Source organism: Canis lupus, chromosome 3 (genome assembly GCF_011100685.1).
Source record: "Canis lupus familiaris isolate Mischka breed German Shepherd chromosome 3, alternate assembly UU_Cfam_GSD_1.0, whole genome shotgun sequence".
Lineage (NCBI taxonomy): Eukaryota > Metazoa > Chordata > Mammalia > Carnivora > Canidae > Canis > Canis lupus.
In genome coordinates, this window is record NC_049224.1 from 54,567,756 (window position 1) to 54,587,811 (window position 20,056).

Sequence of the window (20,056 nt, forward strand, 5' to 3'; positions counted from 1 at the left end):
TCCCTTCTATTCCCTTTCACTATTATTTATATTCCCCAAATGAATGAGACCATATAATCTTTGTCCTTCTCCGATTGACTTATTTCACTCAGCATAATACCCTCCAGTTCCATCCACGTTGAAGCAAATGGTGGGTATTTGTCATTTCTAATGGCTGAGCAATATTCCATTGTATACATAAACCACATCTTCTAAATTTTCTTATCCCCATCCAATAGCCTCTTAATACAGTTTTCTACAAGGTCACTGCCAGCAGTGTTCCTGTCAACTGCTTTCCTTGGAGACATGTCTCTTGGAGATCTCTGTTCTTCTGTCTGAACTGGTGGTCTTTTAGGCCCAATTCCTGGGGTTTCCCTTTGCCTTTCTCTTGGGTTTAATTCACTTTCCTGGATCTCATGTGGTCCTTTTTCTTGGTTTATTCTCTGGATTTACTGAACTACATTCTTCAGTAGTGTCATCATGTCAAAAAGACATTCTACCAGAGATGGTGTGACAATAAGAAGCACTGTGATGACAAGCTCTCCATCTGTCTCTCCTTTGAGCCTTTCAGCTCCAGTGGGATTTAGTTTTTCTATGCATCTGATGCACGGTTGGAGTTTTTGGGATCTCCCTTTACCATCATCCTATACATTCCCTTTACCTGTGTTGGATTTCTTGGTTTCTATATTCCACATATTTCTTTTTCTTGATTTACATTCTTGTTTTGGTAGCTTCCTAGGCAGAGTACATGGGAAGCAAATGTTAGACAACTTATGTCTGAAAATGTTTTTGTTTTGTTTTGATTTGATTTGGTTTGGTTTTCTTTCTATTTTACTTTTGATGGAGTGTTTGAGTATAGAATTCTAAGTCAAAAACAATTATCCTTGAGAATTTTGAAGATATTGCTCATTGCCTTCTTGCTCCCAATGTTAGTGTTCAGAGCAGGAAGATGGTTTGACTCCTCATTCTCTCTGGAAGCTTATAAGAATGTTCTGATGTTTCATAATGATGTATCTTGATATGGGTGTCTTTTCATCCTGGGGCGTGCTTGGACTCTTTCAGTCTGGTAACTGATGGCCTCTAGTTCTGGGAAATTTGAGATTATTTTGATGTTGGTTTGCTCCTCCTATTTACTCTGCTCTTTCTGGAACCCTAGTTATGTTGATGTCTGCTCCCCTGGACTCATCGTCTTATTTTCCTTTCTTCCCCTTCTGTCTGTCTTTTCACTCTACTTTCTGGGAGATTTCCTCAGTGTTATCTTTCCTCTCTTCCACTGGGTTTTTAATTTCTTTTTTTTTTAATTTTTATTTATTTATGATAGTCACACAGAGAGAGAGAGAGAGAGGCAGAGACACAGGCAGAGGGAGAAGCAGGCTCCATGCACCGGGAGCCCGACGTGGGACTCGATCCTGGGTCTCCAGGATCGCACCCTGGGCCAAAGGCAGGCGGCAAACTGCTGCACCACCCAGGGATCCCTGGGTTTTTAATTTCTAAGAGCTCCTTAATTTATTTTTCCTGTGGCACCCTGTTCTTTTCATGAATGTAATATCTTCTCTTATCTGAGACTAGTAATGATAGTTTTCTAGAAGTTTCCTTCTCCCTGCAAAGTTTGAGTTTCTTCCAATTTGCTTTTTAAAATTGTTTTAAATAATTGTTTTGATCCTTAATCTTCTATGTATAGGCTTCCTTCAGACACCTAGGGATCTTTGGCTGTCAGATAATGGTTAAGAGTGAAGACCAAAAAGCTCATTGTCAGTTCTGAGCCAGCAGGAGGGGCCCGAAAACTTGGGGCTTCGTTGTAGGGTGATCTTGCAGCCACTGTTGGGACTAAGTTTCTTTAATTCCTTCATTTTGGACAAGCTAGAGTCCCTAGGGAATACTTTTCCCATATCTTGCCTGGACGGTATAGATTTTTCCAGGAGTTATACAGATTATAGGTTGGGGGGGCTCTCATCAGAGAGCATTTATTTTATGCACACAGTTACTACATTTTTTTTTTCTGTTTCCCATAGAGTAGTCATGCCCTCATCTCTGCTGGCTTATACTCAGGGTAAAGTTTTGCCTTTCCAGATAATCATCCTCACCTTTGGCTGTGGGGTCAGGGTGGGAAGGAATAGTTGCCTAGTGATGTGGAGGGGGTGAAGGGATCCACAGATTTGATGGTTTTTCACACAAATGATAACATCTCCTCCTTCTCTTTCCCTCAAGTGGTTGCCAGCAATGATGCCCTTTGGGGGACTGTCCAGTGTTCAAAGGGTAGTTCTCAGTTCCTCCACTGCTACCCTATGTTTCAGCTATCCTGGGTCTGGAGAGTGTTTCCACTTGTCCGTTCGCTTTCCAACTTTCCAACTGTTGCCTCATCTGTTCTTCCTTTCCCTGTGGTTTTCTATCTTTTAATTAAAAAAAATCTCTTGAGTATACTTGTACTGGGGAGAGAGTGGAAACAGGTGATATGCTTATTCTATCTTTTTACCTAGAAGCCTACTCCTTTGCTGGAAAATTTCTTCTCATCTTTCAAAGCCAAGCCCAAATGGCTTATCCTCTAGGACATCATCTCCAGCACTTCCACGGAAAGCTCTTGCTATATCTGTTTCTCTATTCATACATCTCTTCCTCCAGGAAGATGATGAGATCTGTGAGGATAGAGCACAAACCTGGCACATTGTGTCTCTCTGGAGTGAGCGCAAAGGAGGCACTCAGTACCTACTTGTCAAATGCTTGTTTCTTTCAGCTGCAGCTGCTGCTGAGGCCTTGGGCCACCTGCAAGGGTAAGGCACAGGGATGGCTCACCCATCTGTCCCTCTTCCATTCTGCCCTTTATAGCCATGGACTCTGAGAGCAATGTTGGAGAAGCCAGACAGGAGTCTGGCTTACAGAATCTCGGGACATTTTATTCAATACCTCTAATGTCATCCTGAAGTTTTGCCCTGTTTAAAGCCCAACCCAAAGGAGCAAACTTTTATCCTCTCAGTGAAATAATATCCATGTCTCATGATGACCAACCAGGGCCATGGTCTTCATTCTGCTCAGGAGCACCTGCCATGCTCAGGTGTGCAGCACTCCCACTTGGGGCTAGAAGATTTCCAGGGCTCTATGTATTGCTAACATCCATACCTGAGTCCCCTATTGTACCTAACCCCCTCTTCCCCACTCCTTGCTCCCCACACACATAAAAAACTCAAGTCACTTGAGTTTTATGTAGCAGATTAAGGAGGAGGTCTCTGGGTTCACCATGGTGCACTGTAAATAAGCTATTTCCAATTAGCAAGGAGAGAATGTAGACTGTATGAGGAAGACAGGGGGAGGGGAAGAGGGATGCAGAGAAACCAGAGAACAAAGGAAACAGGAGGTGGATCTCCTGATCTGGAGATGTAGATGGTAGAGAGATCTATGGCTGAGACTGACCTCCATGGGAGACTCCCATGGTGATCCCAACTAGTGTCTGTGGAGATAAAAATGACCACACATCTGTCTTCCTCTCACCCTGCTGGTAGCCTTCCTTAAACTAGATTGATGAGTCAACCCCATTAGGGCCTGGCCAGGAGCAGGTGATGCTTTCTGATGGGTCAGAACATTGACCACATGAGTGAATGGAGTCTGTGCTGATTCTCCTGAGGACTGAGCTCTGAGAATATATTCTTCCCTATTGGAATGGGTGCATGGGGTGGGTAGCAGGCCTTGACTCAGCCTTCTGGCTGCTGTCTCCCCAAGGGGCTCCTCTTGGCCAGAATACTACTGCCCTCTCTGAGGTTGCCTAGCTTCATCTAGCATGGTGGCCCCATTCCTCCACTCTCCTCAACTCATTGTGGATCTGTGTTGGAGTGTGTGTGTAGGTGTGGATATATGTTGGGGTGGGAGGAAGAAGCTGCAGGAAGCCACTGGACAGAGCAACTGAGCCTTTAGACAGAACCAAGTTCCTGAGAAACACCTTTCTTAGAGAAATAAGTTTAATATAACGAATGAGGGGAATAGAAACTTACGTATTGGTCCCTGAAACCTCATCAGAAAGAGAATTGTACAAGGAAAAGGAGGCCAGGTGCCAGCTTTGTTTGCTTGTTTTTTCTTTAAAGGTTTTATTTATTCATTTATGAGAGACACACAGAGAGGAGCAGAGACATAGGCAGAGGGAGAAGCAGGCTCCATGCAGGGGGCCCGGATGGGGGACTCGATCCCAGGATCCCAGTAGCCAAAGGCAGATGCTCAACCACTAAGCCACCCAGGTTCCTCAAATGAAACTATATTTGAAGCTCTTTGAAAAGTCTACATTGATATTCATCATTATGGATCTCTTCCATCTGAGCTTCTCAAATGGGTTGATTGGCTCTGAGTCTCCAAGCTGGGTTCCAGACTCGAGCCTGCTGGCTATGGAGCAGAGGTCTCAGGGCAGAAGGAGGAAAGGTGGCAGCCACAGGCTGTGAGACCACTGTGGGCTCTCCTGGCCAGAGCTAAATGTGTGTGCATGCCTGCTGGTGGACATTCACACACGGGCCGGCATGTGTGTGCAGCTGAGAGGGAAGGACCTTTCTTGCTTTTGTGTGTTTTAGAATTCAGTTCGTATTATCCAAGGCACACGGAAATGTTTTCCGTCCAAATCAAACTGTTTCTAAAGCCCGTTGTTGCCATGGAGCCCTGAGCTGTCAGGTTGGCCGCCACTCTGTGAAGAGGCACCAGAGGATGGCATGGGGGGCTGAGGCCTTAGCCTTGGAGTTAGTGGGGTCCATTCAACATCTCCTTCCTTGCACTAGGTTGACTGGATTCAGAGGCCCTGGAGATGGAGGCCCTACTGGGCAGACTGTGGGGCAGGGAGGCTCTGAGCTGGGCTCTTGTAGGGATGAGATCATCACACAGGATGGTGAGGACACCTGTGCTGGCCCTGGCCACATGCGGTGATGTAACCAGGGGCTTTAGCTCACAGTGGAAACATGGGGCTCGCTTTACAGTTGGGGCTGCCCAAAGTTTGTTCCTGGCCGGCTCAGTTGTAGTGTCGCCTCCCTTGCTCCCAGCTCCTGTACACAGTTCCCCAGCGTGCCCTTTACTTTCCACCCCTACTCTCTACTATTATGGTTCCTGTGTCAAGCATGCCCTCCCCATCTGCCTCCTACTTGATTGTTTGCTCATTTCCTTATTCCTTTACTCACTCATCCATCAGGGTTTTTTTGTTTTTGTTTTTTAAAGATTTTATTTATTTATTTATTTATTTATTTATTTATTTATTTATTCATGAGAGACACAGAGAGAGGCAGAGACATAGGCAGAGGGAGAAGCAGACCCCCTGTGGGGAACCCTATGCGGGACTCGATCCCAAGACCCCAGGATCATGCCCTGAGCCAAAGGCAGATGCTCAAACACTGAGCCCCCAGGTGCCCCATCATCAGGGTTTTATTAAGTAACTATCATGTGCCACTACTATGCACCACTACTATGCATTCCTCTGTCTTAGGTGCTGGGGATGTAACAGTAAAGAAGATACAATTCCTGCCCACAGAGGACAGGGAATCTAGGAGAAGAGACAGACAGGGAAATACTTCATTCTAGTAGCATGATGAGTGCTATGGAGGGGGAACTGCAGGCACTGCTCCTGAAGATTTCAGAATTTTCTGAAATTCTGCCTACCGTTCATGGCCAGTTCAAATGCCACTCCTGCCACAAAGCCTTTCCTGATATCTTGGCCAGAAGGGCTTGCTCCTTTCTTGGCACCTGAGCACTTAGTGGATTCATCTATAAATATTTAATGAGTGTTGATTCCAGACCAGGCACTATTCTAGGAGCTGAGGACGTAACAGTGAATAACACAGATAAGTCACGGACCTGATATTCAACTGGGGGGGTTGGAGAGGATGGACATAATCTAACAAATTCCCAAGTATATAATGTGTCCGATGGTGATGCGTTCTATAAACTAAACATGGTGGGAGGGACAGAGGTACGGGGAGGGAGAGTTATGTTTTACGCAGGGCAGGAGAGAAAGCTCTTCTGAGGAGGTAGCATGAGGATAGAGGGGTGTGTTGCTCACACGGTGTGTTAGAGGTGAGCCGGGAGGACCCATGGCTGGAGTGGAAATAGCGGGGCCCTGAGTGGTGAGAGAGGAGGCAGTGGGGTGCAAACTCCAGATCAGGAGGGCCTACATGAAATGGGGGCTCTGGGGTGTTTGGGGCAAGGGAGTGCCATGCCCTGACTTGACTTTAAAACATTCACTCTGGCTGTCTGCTGACAATGGGCTGAACCAAAGCCAGACTGGAAGTAGTGAGGTCAGAGGAGAGGTTATTATAGAAATTGAGGTGTGAGATGGTGGTGGGAACTGGCTGGCAGTGGGGGGTGGCAAGAAGTGCTGGAGTTCTGGATATATTCTGAAAGGAGGGCCCATGGGATTGTCTGATGGAGTGGACATGAGAAAAAGAAAAGAATAAAGGAGTACCCCCAGATTTGGGCCCAGAACCAAGTTAGTAGGATAAAGTTGCCATTTGTCGAGCTATGTATGTATGAACTGTCCTGGAGGGGGAATGAGGAGCGTGGCTTGGGGCATGATAAGTCTGAGACCTTGTAGATCTCCAAGTGGAGGCATCAGACACACAGTCAGAATTAGGAACCAGGAGTTCAAGGGGGAGGTTGAGCTGAATAATGTGGGGGTCATGAGCATATAGATCTTTAATAGCCAAGGAGGATCAGGTCCTTGGGTTATTTGGATAGAGCGTGGGAATTGGTTCTGGGGCCTGAGCCCTGGGGCACAAAAACACTCACAGGCCCTGGTGTGAGGGGGACAGATGAAGGAGATTAGAAAGAGTGGCCCATGATGTGGGAAGAGCCCTCCAAAGGAGTAAGGAGATGGTTCCAGGAGTGGGCGTCAACACCCAACAGGTTGAGTAAATGAGGTATAAGTATCACCAGTAGATTTGGTGACATATGAGTCATGAGTGACCTCCACAGGCATGATTCTGGGGCTGTGTGTGTGCAAAAGCCTGATTGGAGGGGAGGAGATGAAGACAGAGTGCAGACAGCTCTTGCAGAGAACTTGCCTGTAAAATTCATACAGCAGGCTTGTGTGCCAATAGGAATGAGAGAACAGAGGGGAACCATTTGCTGATACAAGAGAGAGCAGGAATAATTGTTGGAGAGACGTCCTTGAGGCAAGAGTAGATGGGATCCAGTCAGTACAGCTTTGGTGAAGCATGTGGGCAGGGTATCTGCAGACACAGGAAAGGTGGAGCAGGTGCTACCTGTTTTACCTTTTCTCCTGTACACTGGGTTCCTTGAGAGCAGACACTTTGCCATTCAGGCTTCTAGAGCTTTATAATCCCATCTCAGCACTCAGCACACACTTAATATATATGTTGGAGGGAATGTGTACAAGGGGTCCTTGAATTCTGATAAACAGCGGAGACCTTTTGGAGTCAGCTTAAGGAATGAAGTGGCATTCACTGGTAAGAAGCTGGGCTTCTTGTGCAACTGATGAGTAGGAGTGCCTCTGTGCCCAGGCAAGGAATGGAGCAGTGTTTGGAAGGATTTTGGGACTGTCTGTCTCCTATCTGAATAGGATAGGATATCCTGCATATCAACTTCGTTTTTGCATCTCTCTGCAGGCCAGTCTATGTGGAGAACAGGGCTGCACTCCCTTTGAAGTTATAGCTCCAGGCCCAAGGGTAGACTGTCTCCAGGTCCTGATTCCTAAACTCAGTCAAATAACTGGATTTGATTAACTGAGGATGTCCATTACTGGACCCATCAGCCTTGTGGGGATGGAGCCAAGGACACATGACTCTAAAGTTGGAAGCTGGGCAGCCCGGGTGGCTCAGTGGTTTAGTGCCGCCTTCAGCCCAGGGCCTGATCCTGGAGACCTAGGATCGAGTCCCATGTCAGGCTCCCTGCATGGAGCCTGCTTCTCCCTCTGCCTGTGCCTGTGCCCCCCGCTCTCATGAATAAATAAATCTAAAAGAATCTTTAAAGTTGGAAGCTCTCCTTGTGGGTAGGGCTGGAAGTCCCCAGAGAGAAGGTACTGGGAGACACCTTGGTCAAGCTCACAGCAGTGAATGAGTGGGTAGGGAGTTGTGGATGGATGGATGATGGACGGATGGGTGAGTGGATGGATGGATGAATAGATGGGTGGATGGATTGGTCGGTCGGTGGATGGATGGATGGGTCGATGGATGGTTGGATGGATAGATGGGTGGATGGATTGGTCTGTGGGTGGATGGATGAATGGATGAGTGGGTGGATGGATGGATGGATGGATGGATGGATGGATGGATGAATGGGTGGGTGGATGGGTGGGTGGGTGGACAGATGGATATTTTAGCTGTATCACCAAATAATACCAGCAGCTCAGCGACCTGGGATAAAAGAAGAAGTTCTCTTCCTCCTTGGGGTACTGGGGGACCTCTAAGTTGGGGTATTGGTGGGGAGACCTCTGAGGATACAGCTGTTACCACAGTTGAGAATATAGATTAGAACACTGAAGGAAGGAGGCTTATTACTATGAGGCTTTCTGGAAACTTCTTGTTTCCCTTCTTACCAGGAAGCTGGGAAGTTGCTACTCCATATTTGCTTTCCAAATGCTAAAGGGAAACCGTTTTCAGCCTTGACATGAACTAGCTTCTAAAAATAAGCTGAGCCAAATGATAACCCTTTGCTTCCAGCGAGGGGGGCAGGTGGTATGGGGAAGCCATGGCATCCTGTTCTCTCCTTCCACTATTTTGGAACTGGTCTTCCTACAACCCAATTTCCTGCTTCCTTCTTAGGATATCCAGAGCCAGAGGTAACCTGGTACAAGGATGACATAGAGCTGGACCGCTACTGTGGTTTACCGAAGTATGAGATCACTCACCAGGGCAACCGCCACACGCTGCAGCTTTACAGGTGGGGAAAGCAGCCTGTCCTGCTCTCTCTGCTCTCCTGTGTGTCCTGTGGCCCCAATAGAGATGGGCTCAGTTGGATGCAGATGTCCAGGCAGGATCTAGGGGCGGAGGACGGGTTTCTGCTGCTGAGTTGAAACTGCTGGTGAACTATCTGGCTGCCAGTGTCTGGGATCTCCTAAGACCTGGGTGGGAGTATTTCAGACAGCCAGAGAGTAAAGCACAACCAGAGGAGGTCCTGCCCCATAGAAACATTTTCCATGAGGTCAGCTACGGAAAAAAGCTCCCGTGTCATCCTTACTTCACAAGGGGCTGTGTGGGTCATCTGCTTCTGAAGGCTCTCCCAGGCCTCAAGTCTGATCTAATCCCTTCTGGAACAGTACAACCTGGGCCAGCTCTCTCCCTGTTGCCAGCCTCAGTTTCCCCAACTGTAACAGGATGGTTGGATGTGGTGATGTCTGAGGTGGGGTGTGGCACTTGGGGCAGGACTCTCGGGGGGCAGGGCAGCATCCTCCACTGGGGGAGATTCTTGCCTGAGGGGAGAATTTGCATCTTGTGCTCCTACACTTAGGTGTCAAGAGGAAGATGCGGCCATCTACCAGGCCTCTGCCCGCAATACCAAGGGCATCGTGTCCTGCTCGGGGGTCCTGGAGGTGGGCACTATGACCGAGTACAAGATCCACCAGCGCTGGTTCGCCAAACTGAAGCGCAAGGCTGCAGCAAAGATGCGAGAGATTGAGCAGAACTGGAAGCCCAGGAAGGAGGTGGTGGGAGATGTCGACACCCTGCGCAAGCTCAGCCCCGACCGCTTCCAGCGGAAGCGGAGGCTGAGTGGGGATGAGGTGTCAGCCCCCTTGGCCCCTACTGAGGAGGCTGAGGCTGAGACCCCAGCGGCTTGGCAGGAAGATGAGACTGAGACTGGTCAGCACCCAGGGTTGGGTCTGATCAACAGTTTTGCTCCTGGAGATGTGACCACCAACGGGGAAGCTGCCCCTGAGAATGGGGAGGACGGGGAGCATGGCCTGTTGACATACATCTGTGAGGCCATGGAGCGGGGGCCTCAGAGACCCCCCAAAAAGGAGTCTGGGGCCAAGAAGAAAAAGAAAGATGAGGAATCGAAGCAAGGTCTGCGGAAGCCAGAGTTAGAGAAGGCAGCTCGAAGCCACCATTCTTCTGAAAACCGGGCCCCCAGTTCAGACCAGCCTGACTCCTGTGGGACACAGGGGCCCACAGACATGGAACAGGTCCAGGCCCGGCCCAGAGGTAGGGCTGCACGGGGGCCTGGGTCCTCTGGAGTCGATAGCACCAGGAAGCCAGCTTCAGCTGTGGGCACTCAAGACCAGGCCCAGAAAGCCCCTGCCCCAGGCCCTGTTCCAGGCCCAGACCAGCAGGTGTATTTCTCCCTGAAGGACATGTATTTGGAGAGTACCCGGGCAGGCAGGCCTAAGGGGGAGGAGGGGTCCCAGGCACCAAGTGGCAGGGCACCTGGAGATATGTCCTCAGGGAAGGTACCCAGTGAGGCTGGAGGTGAAAGGAGTCCTGTTGCCCCTGGCCAGCCCATGTCCTCAGCCCCCCAGCCAACTAGGCCTTTCAACAGGAAGAGATTTGCCCCTCCGAAGCCCAAAGGGGAGCCCACTGCCAATAGCAAGCCTGATGCTTCCCTGAGCCAAGCCTCAGAACCAGGGGTCCAGAGCTTAGGGAAGGCCCCGTCTCAGGCCTCTGCCCAGGTGCCCACACCCCCTGCCCGGCGGAGACACACCACCCGGGACAGCCCCCTGCAGGGGCAAGCAGGCCACAGGACTTCAGGAGAGGTAAGTGTGGGTGTTGGGTTCCTGGAGGCTGCTCTGGGAAGCTGACCTCATGGAAACTCTTGCTCTAACAGCTCGGCAGCCAGTGAGCAGTGGGCTATTTATAGAAGGGGATGAGGTGGTGATGGAGTGCCAGCCAGGAGCAGGGGACCACAGGCTTGGCCTTTGCCCCAGCCAATCTCTAGATGCCAGGCATGAGGGCAGCACAGCCTGACTGTGACCCTATCCTCTGATAGCCTGGGAGCTCATGGCCAAGGGAAAAGTGCCCCAGAGGGAGGTGGAGGAAGACAATGTCCTCTGGGGGAGGAAAGAGCCAGTGGAGGGATTTCTTGGGCTATATTGAGGCAACAGTGTTTCATGGGGAGACTGAGGAGTGGGGGTGAGCTATAGTGTGTGGTGGGTCTTGACCTGGATGCTTATCAGATTTTTAAGAGTATCCCACTGTCCAGGAAATTCTGGCTTCATCTGGGTTTTTGTCTAAGATTTTGAGGTCAGGTATACCTATGAGCAAATCTGACTCTGCTTAACATTTTGTGATTTGGGCAAGTGGTAAAAATCAGAATAAAAATACTACCTACTCCATAGGATATGCAGTCAGCACGGGGCCTGGTTCATGTTAAGAACTAAATAAATGGCAGGAGGTAGAAGATCATTACTATGGTGAGAGGTAGAGGCTAACTCGTCTCCTGGGAACAGGGATGCCATCATTTTCTGGGGGTCTGGTGGCCAACAGCAGGGAGGTGATGCTTTATGTGAAGGTAGGGATGAGGGTATCCACTTTTCAAAGAAGAGGTGGGCGACAGCATTGAATTTGGGAAGCAGGGAGGGAGGAACAGGATTGAGAGGAGTGACAAAGGGAAACAGGTTGTTCCCTTTGGTCAGTGCTGCATGTCTCAGGGGCAGAGAATAGGAAGTATTTTATTTTTATTTTTTCAATTTATTAGAGGGAGAGAGAGAACATCAGCAGGGGGAAGAGCAGAGGGAGAACCAGACTCCCTGCTGAGCAGGGAGCCCCATAATTGACGCAAGTCTCAACAAGGGGGACTGGATCCCAGGACCCTGAGACCATGACCTGAGCCAAAATCAAGATTCAGATGCTTAACCAGCTGAGCCCAGAGGGCAGGTCGTGTTTCACAGGAGTTTTGGGAGCCGGTTTTATGGTGGGCAGAAGAAAGGCAGTATTTCTTATGAATGGCAGAAAGGAAAAGTATTTCAAGAGTGGGGGCAGAAAGTGGAAGGGACAACCTGCCTGCCTCTGGACCTCGTGGTGGGCAGAGGGAAAGGGAGCTTCACAGACCACAGGGAGGGGCTGCCTTTTCCACGGAGAGAACCTCTGTCGGAGAAGGAGGGAGAGACCAATTTCCAAGGTAGTGCTGAGTTAGTCTGTGGGGCAGTAGTTCAGAGGGTTTGGGAGTGGGTGACTCACCCCTCCAGTTTGGTCTCTGGAGGTGTTGGCAGCTGGTGTGCTGAGCTCCCCATGGCCCAGACAGGGCCGCTCTGTGTGCCTGACAGCCCACAGCCTGGACAGAAGGGGGACGTCCCTTGCTGCGGGGATGGCCTTCAGGGGCCCCTAGGGAGCCCATTTGGGAAGTGACTGGGCCAGCAGCCAAGTCTGATGATGGTGGCCTCAGTGCCCACAGCAGTGGGGACAGACAGCCGACTGCTTCGCCCTCCTGGCAGGGCCCTCCTTGCCTCTGGTGGGGTGGGGAGGGCGGGCAGGCGCAGAAGAGGCTGCCTGCATAGTTCCACCAGTCCTACAAGATGCTGGTGTGGCTTTTATATTCCTCTACTTAGAAAATTGGGAAAGAGATCACATATGTGAACAATGCATTTAACATCTATGTGTATGTTGAAGCTGCTGCTTGTTAGTGGCTGAATTTTGTTGATTTTTCATATTCTCATTCTACTACATCTTTAAAAAAAATCCTATTTTTCTGATGATGAAAGAAACCCATGCTCATGGTGAAAAATATGGGGGGTAACCCTAAACAATTCAGTGGGGGAAAGTAGCAGTTCACCTATAATTCTAGCATCGAAAAGCATCGTGATGTGTCTACCAATCTTTCTGTATAGGCAGTTTTATTATTTTAAAAATTTAGTGTGTGTGCAGTGCTTCTGATTCAGTTTTGATATCCTACTTTCTTCACTTCTCATTATTTCATGAGCATTTTCTTGTAGTTTCTAAAAATTAACTTTAATAGTTGTATAAGGTGCCACAATATGTATATTTTAACCATTCCTTCCATAGTTTATGCTATCCTTCCCTATTCTAAGGGTTGTTAAGTCTTAATCTACATTTTTAAAATACATTTTTATTTGAATTTCTTAATTTGACTTTAAAATTAACCTGAAATTGATTTGAGTAGATAGTATAGCATTAGTTTCCAGCTCAATTTTTGGTTAATTAAGTAGGTAATTTCCCTCAATCTCATTTGTGGAATATTTAACTCTTAGATATTAGTTTGTGATTCTTTCTTTATATACTAATTTTACCATGGAAATTCTCTCTGTGGAAAAGGCAGCCCCTCCCTATGGTCTGTGAAGCACCCCTTCCCTCTGCCCACCACGAGGTCCGGAGGCACACCGAAGCCTATTTTAGTTCCTATGTATACCCATCATAATCCATTAATCTGATTTTATTGATTCTTACAACAGAATAACCTTGTTTTAATGACTGTAGTTTACTTTCTGGCAGACCAATCCTCTTAGGCTTCTTTTAAAATTTTTCTTTGCTATTTTCTCTTGTTTATTCCTGTAGGGAAACTTTATTTAAAAAAATTTTTTGTAGGGAAATTTAAAAATCATTGTTTGAAATTCCTTAAACTTTTAGATATCACTGTTTTGTTTTGTTTACCTTGTACTTTTATATTTACCACTTTATTTTTTACTTTTTTTTAAAGATTTTATTCATTCATTCAAGAGAGACACAGAGAGAGAGAGAGAGGTGGAGGGAGAGGCAGGCTCCATGCAGGGAGCCCAACGTGGGACTCAATCCCGGGTCTCCAAGATCAGGCCCTGGGCTGAAGGCGGCGCTAAACCGCTGAGCCACCTGGGCTGCCCTATTTACCACTTTAAAAAATCACATTTAAAAAAAAGTGGTAAGCTATTTTTAATAAGATCATACACCTGTTAAATCTTTTCATGGAAAACTGAAGTCCGATTTGTATTTGGAGTGATATTTTAGTAAAACTTGCTAGATATATGTTTTAAACAGTTTTATGGAGGCATAATATATATACATATTATATATGTATATATTATATATATATACCATAACATTCACCTCTTTCAAATGTGCAATTTAATGTACACAATTTAGAGTTATTCAGGCATTACCAAAATCTAGTTTTTGAACATTTCCATCACCCTAGAAAGATCCGTGTTCCTTTTTGCAGTTCATCCTTATTCCCACCCCAGACCCAGACAACCACTAATGTGCTGTCTCTATATCACTGGTGTTCTGGTTAGGATTAGAGTAAGTATAAGAATTAATTTGGAAAAACCCATATCTTAATATTTAGCTTTCTTGTCTGACAGCATGGTATTCATTTCCATTATTTAATCATTCTTTCATATCTCTTTTTAAGTTCTTGTTGTTTTTTTATATGGGCCCAGCACGTCTCTTTTTAGGGTCCAGTACTTGAAGTATCTCTGCCTCTGGGACATGATGCCACTGCTCTTCGACTCTGACTTGATTTCCTTTCCTGGAAATAATGGATGTCTCCAGCAGTTTAAATTAGGCTTCCATATTGGCTATGGATAAGGAGCAGATGTTGGGGTTGTTGAGAATATCCAGACACCCTCCTCCCCTCTTAAGCCCAGAAATGTTGTGCAGACAGCTCTATCCCTGGGCAGAAGTGATCTTCCCTGAAGGTACTTAATGAGTGGGGAACTGGCCATCAGTGCCCTCAAATGCTGCTTTTTAGTGCCCTAGGCCAAGATCTTCTCTGAGACTGGCTCAGATCTTTGGAGCTAAGGTACAGCTGTGGGGACATGGTGGAATGCTCCATCCACCCACATCCTTGCGGGGGACAGTGTACACATGAGAGAGCTCCGCTGAATGCCTTGAGACCTCTGAGTGTCTCTTCTTGGGAAAACCTATAAGTCTTGAGGATGATCATCCTGCAGTTTGGTAACTCCACTCCCAAATAAGGGATCTTCTGTTTTCAGAGAACACATGAATACAAGCATTTTCTGAGAGCTGTTGAAGGGAAGAGGGCTTGAGGAGAGACATGATCCTTAGGGAATTATCTAGTGAATCTAGGAGATTAGACTTACACCAAACCCTAAGTACAGAGAGGGTGTGGTGAATGTTTGCTGCTGTAGGTTTCCAGGGAAAGAGAGTAGAGTGGTCCATAGTTGCTAGGGTAGGGATCTGGGAAGTGGCCAGACTGGCTGGTAGCATGTACAGGATTCATTACTGGAAATATCATAGTAGAAAAACATCAAATAGAAATTATTATTGTTGTTGTTTTAACATAGAAAAATGCCCATAATATCCCCAGTTTGAAAAATAGGTGGTAGAGAGGAAGGAAGACATTCTGGGAAGGTCACGGAGCATGAAGCAAAAGTAAGGTGTTGGGCTAGACGAGGAATGCAAACCTATCTGTCCTAGTCTTAATGCCCAGATGCTCTTAAAGCTTCTTAACACTTTTTCTTCTCTTCCATATCTTGTGCTCTGCTTTGGTTTGTTTAGCATTAACTGTAACATCATCCAGGCTTGGGGGTGAGACAGAAAGGGGGGAGAACTAACATTTATTGAATATAAGCTTCCAGTAGTTCTAGGTTAGGTTGTTCAGACCAACTTCCTATAGAGGACAACTAGTAAAGGACAAGGTGAAGAGTTATTGGTCCAGAATATGGAAGGAGATGGAAATCCAGAATGGTGAGCCCAGTATTTGGCATAACTTTTATCCTGCGTCTATTTGCTACTCCAGAAGAGGAGAATGAGGGACTCAGCAGTGTTTTAGATAGACTTGTGGGACTAGGGAACAAAGATTGGAGTCTATGGTCTAAGAGTAGTAGCCCTGGTAAACCCCTGATCTTCAGGTTGGGATCCTGAAGAAGTTGTGAGCCAGAAGCAAAGTACCCTGGGACTGAGGCTTATCTTGAGTTGCCCGGATGACTAAGAAATATCTCAGTCCCTGAAGTTAGGTTAAGGTGATTCAAGATACTTGGTGCCCCAAGCACCTGGAAGAAGCAAAAATCATCTGGAGGATGATAACATGACTTTAACCTTCAAATAATTTTTAAAAAGCATTTCAAATATAATATTTGGCATTCAAGTGAAGATAAGAAGCGCTCTGAGAGGAAAACATGAAAAGGAAGTAACAAAACAGCAGACAATACAAATGTGTCCTTAGGGGTTCCACCTTTTGGAATTATCAGACATGGAGCATGAAAACTAAACTTTCCTGTATGCAAAGAAAGTAAAAAGATTGAAAATTTCAGAGAAGTGGAAACTATAGAAAGTGAGATAGACTTAAAAATCAACCAACTGGAACTCTAGAACTGAAAAATACAATAGGCAGTATGAAGCTAGTTGTTATGGTTATAACATTTTCAGTTCTGGATAAGATGGGACAAAACCACTCACCCTATATCTCTCATTGAATGCAGCTAAAAACTTGGGCAAAATGCATGGTGTAGCTATTTGATGACTTTGATAAGCAAATAGTAGGCAGACTGGGGAAGAAGACCAGACTTCAAAGTACCCCAGAACCAGCAGTGTTTACCAGTTTGTTTGTTTTTTAGATCTAATATTCTATTGGGCTGGTCTTAATGTAATCAGAAATTCAGAAGTAAGCATTGGCTTTACTTCAGAAGAAGTCTTCTACTCTACATCAGACTTGAGGACAAGGAAAGGAATCTTCTGGTGTTGGCAGCAATGTCCACAGGTGTCAAACTTTGAGGATGGGGAATCTTTCCCTCCATTCAGAGAAGTTGTGGTCCCCAAGAGGGTAGGAGGAATTCCTGTTCCTTTTAAATTTTTCTCTCTTTTGGGTCTCTTCCTTGGCTTAGGACACAGGTTCATGTGTGAAAGTATGTTACAGAGTATGAAACCCCAGCTATCTGGGCAGAGGACTGAAGAAGGGAGTCCTATGAACCCAGAAAGTACAGGGGAGATCATGGAGAAGGAACATTTGAGAAAGTGACTTCCTAAGCTATTTATAAATTCCTGGGCTTGTTTTGAAGCTATTCATGCATGCATGGATCTGGTTCTGCACAGTGTATCAAAAACTTTGAGAATGGAACTAAAAGACCATCCTCTAGGTCCCAGACTGGCCCGTGGGTGCATATACACTGGACAGATCTGAATAGCACTGCAAAGTCTTTGAAAAGTGATCTCATGATATTCAAAAGGTCTAGATACAATAAAAATTACCTAACATGTGAAAAATCAGGAAATCTCAACTTGTATGGGAAAATAGTTAAAGATGTTGGAATTATCTGGCTTAAAATCAGATACTATAAAAATGTGAGAAAATGTAAGGGTAAGGGTGTCTGAGTGGCTCAGTAATTTGAGTGTCTGCATTTGGTTCAGGTCATGATCTCCAGGTCCTGTGATCAAACTCTGCCTCAGGCTTCCTGCTCTATGGGGGGGGGGGGTCTGCTCTCCTCCCTCTGCCCCTCCATGTTCACTCTCTCTGTCTCTCAAATAAATAAACAAAATCTTTTTTTAAATGTAAGGGTAAACACTCTGGAAATAAATGGAAACATAGAAAGTCTCTGCAAAGAAATGCAAAATATAAAGAATTAAATTTTAATTTCAGAACTGAAAAATGCAATAATTGAAATAAAAACACTTCCTGGCTAGGCACAATAGCAGAATGAAGGTGACAGGAAAATGTCAGTAAACTTAAAGATAGATCAATAGAAATTATTCAATCAGAATAAGGGAAAATAAAAACTTAGGAAAAATAAATAAACAGAGCTTCAGGGACCTGTGGTATAGAATCAAAATATCTAATGTTTGTGTCATTGGAGACCCAGAAGTAGAGAAGAGTATGATGCAGAAAACAATATATAAATAAATAATGGCTGAAAACTTCTCAAAATTGGCAAAAGACACAAACCTACAGACAAGAAATTCAGCAATCCCAAATAAGATATGGCTGCAGAATTCCATGCCAAAAAACAATAATCAAATTGCTGAGAACTAAAGACAACACAAAATTCTTGAAAATAGTCAGTGACAATACATTTAGGAGAGCAATGATTCAAATGACTGCAGATTTCTCATTCAAAACAATGGAGGTCAAAAGGAAGTGGAATAATAGACATGCTAACAGAAAAGATCTTTCAATCTATAAGTCTACATTCAGCAAAAATGTCTTTCAGTATTGAAGGTGAAGTAAAGACATTACCAGATAAAGGAAAACTCAGGATAAATCACTGGCAGACCTGTTCTGAAAGAATTGCTAAACTACATTTTTTCTATAGAAGGGAAATGATACCAGAAGGGAACTTGTATCATCAGGAATGAAGGAAGAACTACAGAGATGGTAAATATCTTGGTAAACATGCAACATAAAGGAGAGAGGATAAAGAGACCTATATGGTGGTAAAATTACTATGTTTCAGTTGAAGAGGTAAAATATTGACTCCAAATAGACTGCAGGAAGTTAAGTATATATAGTAAGCCCTCAAGCAACAATTAAAGTACTATACAAAGAAATATAATAAAAATCACAATATATAGATTAAAATGGAATACTAAAAATGTTCAAATAAACTAAAAGAAGATAGGAAAGGGGAAACAGAGGAAGGAAAAAACAGGAAACAAATAGAAAACAAATAATAAAATAATTGATCTAAATGCAAACATATAAATAATTATATTAAATATAAATGGTCTGGACACACAAGAGATTGTGAGTGTGGGGATGGGGATGCCTGGGTGGCTCAGCATTTGAGCGTCTGCCTTCAGCTGGGGTCCCGATCCCAGATCTAGGGATCGAGTCCCACATTGAGCTCCCTGAGAGGAACCCACTTCTCCTTTTGCCTATGTCTCTACTTCTCTCTCTGTGTCTCTCATGAATAAATAAATAAAATCTTAAAAAAAAAGAGATTATGATAATGAGTCAAAAACCATTCTTAACTCTATGCTTTTTACAAGAAATTGATTTCAACTATGATATTATAGGTAGGTCAAAAGTAAAGTGATAGAAAATATACACTATACAAATGCTAATCAATTGAAAACTGGAGCGACCATATTAATTTCAGACAATGTAGACTCCAGGGCAAAGAAAATTACCAGGGCAAAATTGTGAATTATATAATAAGAAAAGGATCCACTTAAGAAAACATAATAAAAAAATGTGTTTGCCTCTAACAACGAGCTTCAAAATAGATGAAGAACTGGAAGGAGAAACAGACAAATCAGCCATTATAGCTGGACACTTTGACATTCTTTCAGTAACATCTTGAGCTAATAGACTGAAAATCAGTAAGAATAAGAATAGAAAAGAGCTGAACAGCATTATCAACCAACTGGGCCTAACACATGCATAGGATACTCCATGTAACAACCCCAGAATACTTGTTCTTTTCAAGTGCGTGTAAAACATTCACCAAAAGAGATCATATCTTAGGTCATAAACAAATTTTAACAAACATAAAATAATTGAAATTACACGAAGTATGTTTTCTGACCAAAATGGACTTAAGCTACAAATTCATGAAAAAATATAATAGGAAAGTCTCCAAACACTTTAAAATATTTATAATACTCTCTGATAGGTCAAAGAGGAAAGTCTTAAGGGCAGTTGGAAAATATTTTTAACTAAATGAAAATTAAAATACAACACATCAAAATTTTGGATCCTGATAAATATTTTGAAGAAAAGTTATAGCATTAAAATATTTATATTAAAAAAAAGAAAGGTCTGAAGTCCATAATCTAAGCTCCCATGTTGAGAAACCAGAAAAGGAAAGAGCAAAATAAATCCAAAACAAGGAGTAGGAAGGACATAATAATGAAAAGAGCAGAAAACAATGACATTGAGAACAGAAAAACTATGGAGAACACAAATTAAATTGAAATCTGGTTATTTGAAAAAAGAAATCAGTAATATTGATTAACCCCTAGCAAGACTCAATGAGACAAGGAAAAAATGAGACAAGGCACAAATGACTAGCATTAAGGATGAAAGAAGGGCTTAATCATGTTGATCATTTCACGGTATACATAGGTATATCAAAACATCATAATTTTTGTCAGTTATACCTCAAGAAAGATTTTTAGAGGTGCCTGGGTAGCTCAGTCGGATGTCTGACTCTTGGTTTTGGCTCAGTTCATGATCTCCTGGGTCATGGAATCAAGCCCTGTGGCTCGCTCTGCACTCAATGGGGGTCTGCTTGAAGATTCTTCCCCCATGTCCCTCCCTCCTACTTGTGCTTTCTCTCTTAATCCTCTGA

At 44.7% G+C, this 20,056-nt stretch overlaps 1 protein-coding gene across 1 annotated transcript in view; it reads left to right on the plus strand.

The window, feature by feature from the left end:
* ALPK3 (alpha kinase 3) overlaps window positions 1–20,056 on the plus strand; it is a 54,329-nt gene that overhangs the window by 10,909 nt on the left and 23,364 nt on the right. The window contains exons 4-5 of the mRNA XM_038532915.1: window positions 8,712–8,829; window positions 9,397–10,636. Coding sequence (XP_038388843.1) covers window positions 8,712–8,829; window positions 9,397–10,636 — 1,358 coding nt within the window. The remainder of the gene's footprint in view (window positions 1–8,711; window positions 8,830–9,396; window positions 10,637–20,056) is intronic.